Source organism: Heloderma suspectum, chromosome 2, assembly GCF_057233095.1.
Source record: "Heloderma suspectum isolate Gila_16-S chromosome 2, 16-S_ref, whole genome shotgun sequence".
Taxonomy (NCBI): domain Eukaryota; kingdom Metazoa; phylum Chordata; class Lepidosauria; order Squamata; family Helodermatidae; genus Heloderma; species Heloderma suspectum.
In genome coordinates this window covers 126,876,771-126,885,061 of record NC_139459.1, presented here as the reverse complement: position 1 = coordinate 126,885,061, position 8,291 = coordinate 126,876,771, and the positions used below count along the sequence as shown (strand labels likewise).

Below are 8,291 nucleotides of genomic sequence, written 5' to 3'. Positions count from 1 at the left end.
GCGTCCCTCCTGGGATTGATGGATCGACTCGCGGCTCCCCTTCTAGCTAAGCCCCGGGGCGAGTTGCGAGGGATCGCGGGGGCGGAAAGCCGGGGCTCTCCCGGAGGCGGCGATCGGACGCCTCTGCCTCGGGGAGGAGGCGGCGGCGGTTGCAGCTGCCGCTGCCCGTCGGGGCTCTCTGCGCTCTGGCTGATGTCGACGGCGGGAGCCCCCCCGGCGCCTGGAGTGACCGGAGAGCCCGCCAACTTGTATGGCTGGCGGAGGGAGAGGGGCCGGCTGGAGAGGAGCGCCTAGCTGCGGAGGCGGCGGCGGCGGCTGAGGTGCCGAGCCGGCGGGCGGGGAAGGGGCTTCTCCGTGCGCGCCGGGCATCGGGCTCTCCAGTGATGCGGAGACTGAGCGTGTGGTGGCTCCTGAGCAGGGTCTGTCTGTTGCTCCTTCCGCCCTGCGCCCTGGTGCTGGCCAGGGCGCCCGTCTCCGCGTGCCACCCGCAGCCCTGCCAGATCCTCAAGCGGATCGGGCACACGGTGAGGATCGGGGCGGCGCACCTGCAGCCCTGGGCTGCCTCCCGAGCCGGCGGGACGCAGCATGAGCTCCCGCCGGGAGGGGGGCTCCCGGCCGGAGCGGGAGCGCGGCTCGCCCCCGAAGCTGCGCGGCAGACGGCGGAGTGGACGGGCTCGCCGGAGACGGGGCGGACGGGCAGCAGCCTGAAGAGCCGCGCGCACTTGGGCGCCGGGAACCTGGTCGGCCCGGAGAGCCGGGACCAGGCGCTGGTGCCGCGGGAGGCGCTGCTGCTGGCGGTGGAGACCCTCAACCGCGTCGAGGGGCTGCTGCCTTACAACCTGTCCCTGGAGGTGGTGATGGCCATCGAGGCCGGCCTGGGCGATCTACCTCTCTTCCCCTTCTCTTCGCCCAGCGCCTCCTGGAGCAACGACCCGGTCTCCTTCCTGCAGAGCGTCTGCCACACCGTGGTGGTGCAAGGGGTCTCGGCCATCCTCGCCTTCCCCCAGAGCAGGAGCGAGATGCTGCAGATGGACTTTGTCGCCAGCGCGCTGCACATCCCGGTGGTCAGCATCGTGCTCAACGAGTTCCCTAGAAAGAGCCAGGTGAGTGGGAGGGGGCGCGCTGAGCGGGGGTGGGGGGAGAGGAAGGGGCAGCTGGGGCAGCGGAGGCTGGTGGCTCCGATTTTGGTGGGGCCACGAAGCCTGCTTTAGCCCGAACTAAAGGGTCAGAGTTCTGGGGTTTAGCCCGAACGCTAAAGGAGCTATCCGGGGTGCTGAACCACATCCCAGGAGAGGTTCAGCACCTTGGATAGCCCCTTTGGAATTCTGGCAGGTTCTGACTAAAACCCAGGATGGACTCGCAGCCCCACCGAAATGGGAGCCACCAGCCTCCACTGCCTGGGGGTCTCCCGCCTCTGCCAAGGTGCACGAGAGAGTGGCGGACGGGAGGGGAGGGAATCGCCCAGAGCCGCGATAAATATGGCAGACCTTCAGGCGAGAGAGCGGGGGGGGGGGGGGAGGCTCCAATGGAGGGTGCGAGTTCACCTGGCGAAACTGAGTGGAGCGATCAGCACCATGGACAGCGCACCTCTGGCCCAGAGGGCTTTAGACGGGCAGCCAGGGGAAGACTCCGCCCCCCCCCATCTTTCCCTGTTTAATCTCCCATCTACCCTCTCTGCCAGGTGCTACCTCTCTTGGCGCTCGCTTCTATGTTTTCACTGGCCACGCTGGGTTTCTTCTTTTGATGTTTTCTATCAGCGGGGAGCCTCCCTCCACTTGGCAAAGTTGCTGGAGATCAGGGTGGCTGATCCCTGGCAGTTGTTCCCCAACTGGCTCCATGGAATAAGGAATATGGTAGATAGGCTGCCAAAATATCTCCGCATTCAATGCTAAACGAACTTTTCATACACTTAAAAGAGCCTGCCTACTAGCAACACGCTTTTCTTGTTCTTGTAGAATCCAGGGGGATACCCACCAAATCTAAACAAGGTTTACACACACACACACACATATACACACACACACTCCATGTTGCTTTAACTGCTCTGAACATTTGTGCCTGATGGAGACCCTTGTGTGGTTCTAAAGCTCACAGAACTTTCAAAGAACTCAAGTTGGTTCCCTCACCATTATCAGTGATTCCTATTCCATGTCTCTCAAATCATTCAGTGCTTTGGCAGAGGAAAAACAGCTTTGTTCTATCTCATGCGTGCAATCATATGCATGCAGACTGCAGATAAGCATATATACATTTATTTATGTGTAACACACACACAGGAGGGTGAGACAAATTCCCATATCTGAGATGCTTAACCCTCTGCTGTTGTTAGCAGAAGCAATAGTAGTAAATAATGCTAATCATTCATGATTTATACTGCACTTATCAACATTCAAGGAAATGCATATGTCTCATTTAGCTAAGCAAATTCCAGGTAACCTTTAAAAGGGAAACTCCCCTAGTTCTTTGCCTTGCATTTAGGATCCAGGAAGATGATGAGCCAACAGGCCAGAGATCAATGTGACTTTGGACTGTGGAAATGTGATGAGAGCTGACACCTTCTTATAATTTGTGAAAACTTTCATTTTCCTCTTCATTTAGCTCACTGCAGGATGTATGCTGTAATTCAGAGTCTGAGAAAGCTATTTTTCCCCCACACAGAGAACTGAGGCATACAGAGATGAACAGTGCAGTCCTAGGCATGTCTACTCAGAAGTAAGACTCGCTGAGTTCAATGGGCCTTACTCTCAGGTAAGTATATATAGGATTGCAGCCTAAGACTGCAGTCCTGTCCATGGGAGTAAGACCCATTTAATTCAGTGGGACTTCCTTCCAAAGTAAACATGTATAGGATTGGGCTGCAAGTGATGGCACTTGATGGCATATTGCAAGTGGTAGCACCTGATGACATATTGTTTGTGTGTGTGTGAGAGAGAGAGAGAGAGAGAGAGCGAGAGAGAGAGAGAACACATAAGGCTAAAATCTTTTTTAAAAAACACTAGGGACTAAACCCCATTGAATGCTTAGTATTGCATGGTAAGACCTCTGCAAGCTTCCATGTATACTGATGTTATAGTTGGAAGGGACCTCCACTGTCATCTAGTCCAGGGGTCCCCAACATAGCACCTGTGGGCACCGCAAAACTTTTTTTAAAAAAGCATTTCTTTAATATGCGTACATAGATTTGCATATATCCATAGCAATGAATACATATGAAATGCATACAACTTTCTAGCAATTATACATAGGCATCAACAAAAGTAGACCAAATATCCAAATAAGTATCCATTTGAAGATGGCATCTATATGCCACCTGTTCAGATATTGAAAGGTCCTCAATCCATTGCATTATAGGTGAGCGTTTATCCTTCCAGTGTTGTAATATCAGTCTTTTAGCTGTCAAAAGGGTGCAGAGAATCCATTTATGCTGATCATTTGTTAATTTCCATAAAGCAGGTAAATAATTTAAAAGAGCAGGTACATCAGTGAATATTACAGACTGTTCCAGTACAAAATGTATCTGTGTAATAACCTCCTCCCTTATTGTTGCTAACTCCAATAGACATGAAACATATGTTTTTGCTGAATAAGATGCAGCCTAAGATTCATAGATGCAACAGATAGATGCCAAAGCAGCAAGCAGATAGATGCCATTGATCAGGCATTTTGTGGCGATGCTCACAGCAGTTTCTCAGATTCTCAAATGTGTCATAGAATCATAGAATAGTAGGGTTGGAAGGGGCCTAGAAGGCCCCTTCCATGAGCCCAAAAAGGTTGGGGACCCCTGATCTAGTCCAACCCCTTTCTGATACAGCAAATTAATTACTACAGCATCCTTGATAGGTGTCTTCTGCTTAAGAAGCTCCAGCAAAGGAAACATACCCACCTCCTTCTACCTTTCCTCATACAGCTTGATCTCCAGGCCCCTCACCACCGTTGTCACCCTCTGCTGGACATCGTCCAGTTTGTCAATATCTTTCTTAAGCTGTGGTGCCCAGGACTGGGCATAGTACTCCAGTGAGGTCTGACCAAACCAGAATACAGTGGTACTATTTCTTCCTTTAATCTGGACACTGTACTTCTGTTGATGCAGCCTAGAATTGCATTTGCCCTTTTAGCTGCCACATCTCTATGCTGACTCAGGTTTAGCTTGTGGCCTTCTAAAACCCCTGTATCCTTTTAACATGTACTGCTGTCAAGCCAGGTGTTACCCACCCTGTATTTATGCATCTGATTTTTCCTGCCTAAATGCAGAACTTCACATTTATCTCCACTGAATTTGTTCTGTTACTTTTGGCCCATTTCTCCATCCCATTAAGATAGTCTTGAATGTCCTGTTTCTCTCTGCTAAGATGTTAGCTGTCCCTCCTAGTTTGGTGTCATCTGCAGATTTGCTGAGCATCTTCTTTACTCCTTCATCCAAGTCATTTATGTGAAACAACACTGGGTCTAGGACAGATCCCTGCAGCACCCTGCCTGCCATTTCTCTCCAGGTTGATATTTGTCTTCTTTTTGCATTTTGAAATACTTGTCACACCTATTTTAATTTTATCTGCAGTTTGACAGATTTATAGCCTTGTGGTATAAAAAAAATTGAAGAAAAATGTGCTAATGAGGAATTTTTACTATTGGCAAGCCTGTAGATCTTGTGATGTGCCAAGCTGAATGCAGTTCACCATTCTTCTATTGTGACTTGCCAGTTACTTGTCCCCTACCCCACCTATCCTGTTTCCAGTCCCAGGTATGCAGCAAAAAAGATAGGTAGTTTACTGAGCCCCTACTTGGCTCCCATACATGGCTGGTGGGCTGCATTTAGCTTGGTGGATTATCAGGTATGAAGGCCTCCCACTGGCATATGTGTCCCATCAATAGATCACGAATAAATATACATTTGGAACTGAACAAAGGGATTGCCACAAACAGAGATTGGATGTTGGCTAGGGATGGCGTAATAGGGAAGACATCCTGTGTCTAAGACTGGGTGGGGAGACAAAGGATTTTCCTTCTAGGTCTTGTTAGCTAATGACTTGAGATGTGGAGAAGGACTTACCATGTAGAACAGGAGTGGGGAACCTCTTTCAGCCTGAGGGCCAAATTCAGTTTCAGAGACGCTCTTGGGGGCCACATTCCAGTGGTGGGTGGGGCCAAAGGCAAAAGGGGTGGGGTGAAAAAACCAAAACATGCCAGCATCTTTTCACTTAAAGCTCCTACTGCCAGTAATTAAGCATTTCAACCTTTTAGGATGGGGGAAAATGGCACAAAAGCTGGGAAACTACCAAAACATCAGTGGTTGGGGGAAAGGGGAAGGGGGCGTGGCCATCTGAGGAAGCTCTGAGGGATGAATTGGGACTCCAGGAGGGCCAGATTTGGCCCCCGGGCCTAATGTTCTCCACCCATATCATAAAGTCAATTAGGGCACAATCCTATGTTTGGGGCGAACTCGGAGGTGACTGGCTACCCAATGCAGGGTGGGAGGAGCGCGGAGGGGATCTTCTCCTCCGTGCTCCAGCTGCCCTGCACTTGTGGCTAGATGGCCAGTTTCAGCTGTCTAGCCACAGGAGGTTGAAGCACGGGGTGGGGAGGCTAGACAATGCATAGGAAGCACCAGCACTTCTGCACTCCCCACCCCCGGGAATGCCCCCTTTTGCCCCTTTCCATGCTGCTCTTACAAGCCTGGAGCCTGGGGCAAATCGTGCCTCTTACGAGGCAGTGGGGGAGGGGTGGGGAAGCGGTTCTCCAGGAATCGACCTCGGAGCACGGCCTCCAAGGTCAGTTCCCAGAAACCGACCAATCCTATGGCTGTCTACCCACTGACTAGCAGCCACAGGCTCGCTCCCTTAGCTACCCAGAGCTCTCTCTGCTCTGCAGTTACATCAGTGCAGTGTGCCATCTTTGCCCCTACAGTTCACCTGTGGCACACTGTGTCCTTTCTATTTTTTAATAGCCCTCCATGGAAAGAAAGCACTTCTCACACTGGTCCGTAGGTTCTTTTTGTGAACCTTGTGCTGCAGAGCTGATTGTTCTTGGGTCGCCTCTGGTTTCTGGTGCCGGATGAAGTCCAGGATCAGGTGAATCAGTGGTGTGGTAGCACACGTTGAAGTGCAGGATCACATCATGACATCCCCCTATAGCCGTGCCCCTGAGAAGACTCCATAGCTATGCCCCCAAGGAGGATCCAAAAATGCAGGCAGATGTGTTGATGCATCTCTGTTGAACCCCGTCAAAGAAGAGGGAAGAAGATATAGTCTGCTAGGTTCTTTTCCTCATTCTCTGATTTGCCTATGTGAACCTGTTGCAAACAGCAGTAACACTTGAAAGCTGTGTTATCGTCTCATTCACTTGCCAGAGGGTCCCTTGTTTACCCCAATGCTCTGGAAGATGACCCCATCACTCCTGCTCGGGGTTGGGGGGAGTCGTCCCCCTCTGCATCACTGATGGGAATGTGGAATATCACAAGCCGTATTTAACACATTCGCGTCAAATGCATATGCAAAAGCCAGTCCGTGGCATTTGTCTCTTTGTCAAGCACTGGTGTGACCAATGGATAGAATCCAGAGTGTGACTATTCAGACTGGGGAAAGTTCAGGTTTCAGTAGCCCCCATCAATTTCCTATGGACACAGCAAGTGTGTTGCAATCCTGGAGACACCTCAGGTGGTAAAACTTGCCCGCCACCACCACCCTACACACACACACACACATGGAGGAAAATCCTGTCTTTATTTTTTTTTTTAAACCCCACATACTGCATTTAGAGTCTAGAATTTAGATGACAACCTATCTGAGTCTAGCACTGCCATTTTCTGTAGGTTTCCACGTGTCAAAAAGGAGACCACAGAGTTCTGGACTATAGCATTGTAGCTTGTACTTAGATTGTAGCTGGAAGCAGTATATGGCTGAATGCTCCCCATATAAAATACACCCTGTGTGTGTTGAACTTGCATATGAGGGGATGGGCTAAGTACACCCACTCTCACTGATGTGCTAGCTTACTAGATGCAGGGAGTTGTGTGTGCGTGCATGTGTGTGTTTTTCATGAAGAGCAGTTGTTTGACATGTGGGGGGGGCATTGTGGACAGTTGTCTAAAGTGGTACAGTCTGAGCTCCTGTCGCCTTAGTCTTACTAATTTAATTCACAGACTAGCTTAGTCCATGCAATATTATGGCAGCGTAGCTGTCACTGTGAAAGAACACATGAGTCATGTGGGACTCCAGCGGTACCACACATTTCTATGAAGTGTTGTGGTTCAAGCCAACTCTGGCTTCCTTATTGAGCAGTTTGTCTAGTGTGGTTATTATGACTGGCCTGAGCCACATGAGTGGCTCTTTATACAAGCAACTACCTGAACTTCCTATTGTCAATTCTACCGCTTGAATGATTTGTTTGTTCATTCTTTTGTTTGCTGTGGCGGGGGTATCCTGCTTTTCAACCAGCAGTTCATCAGTGTGGTTTTGCGACCTTTTAAAATACGATTTCTTACACCCCTTCCCACCCATTCTCACTGGCCTAGTCCGCTCTATGGAGCATGAGTCTGCTGTAGGCCATCCCTTCCCAAAATTTTACTTATTTATTTATGTTATAATTATTTAATCAATTTATATGCTACTCATCATACCCCAAAATTTCTCTTAGCCAGGGGTGGGCAACTTTGGGAGGTGCAGAGTTCATTTTCACCCCACCCCCAGACCCCACCACCACACACACACCCCACAGGTGCCAAAAATGGAGGGAGGGGATAAAAAACTAAAAGCAAACAAAAATGGCATATGCAGCTACTGCTGAGCACTAAAAAGGTCAAAATTAGCTCATTTGCAAGCTAATTTTGACCCCTTTAGTGCTCTGTAGCTGCTATGGAGTCCCAAAAAGTTTAACATTAGCTTGCAAACTAGCTACTTTTAACCCTTTGGGCACTCCTTAGCAGCTCCAGATGCCATCTTGTTTTTTTTGAAATTTTGAATTTCCTGAATTTTGGTGGGTGGCAGGGGCCACACTGGAGGGCGGGGGCTGTGGTGGGTCTCCTGTTGCCCACCCCTGATCTAAGTGGTTTACATAATCAAAAATTAAAATACATCACAATAAATACAAAATCTTAGGAACACCTTCCCCAACCTGGTGCCCTCCAGATGGATTGGACTACAGCTTCGATCAACCCCCAACCAGCATGCTGGGGATGATGGAAGTTGTAGTCCAACCCATCTGGAGGGCACCAGTTGGGGGAAGGCTATCTTAGAACCTATCCTTCCTCCAGCACTATGTTACCCATTAAAGAAAACCCACATCATTATCCTCTCAGC

General features: G+C 49.9%; 1 protein-coding gene across 1 annotated transcript in view; it reads left to right on the top strand.

The window, feature by feature from the left end:
- Positions 1-383: 383 nt before the first annotated feature.
- Positions 384-8,291, top strand: part of GRIN3A (glutamate ionotropic receptor NMDA type subunit 3A) — a 145,706-nt gene continuing 137,798 nt past the window's right edge. Inside the window, exon 1 of the mRNA XM_084832163.1 lies at positions 384-1,103. Coding sequence (XP_084688289.1) covers positions 384-1,103 — 720 coding nt within the window. The remainder of the gene's footprint in view (positions 1,104-8,291) is intronic.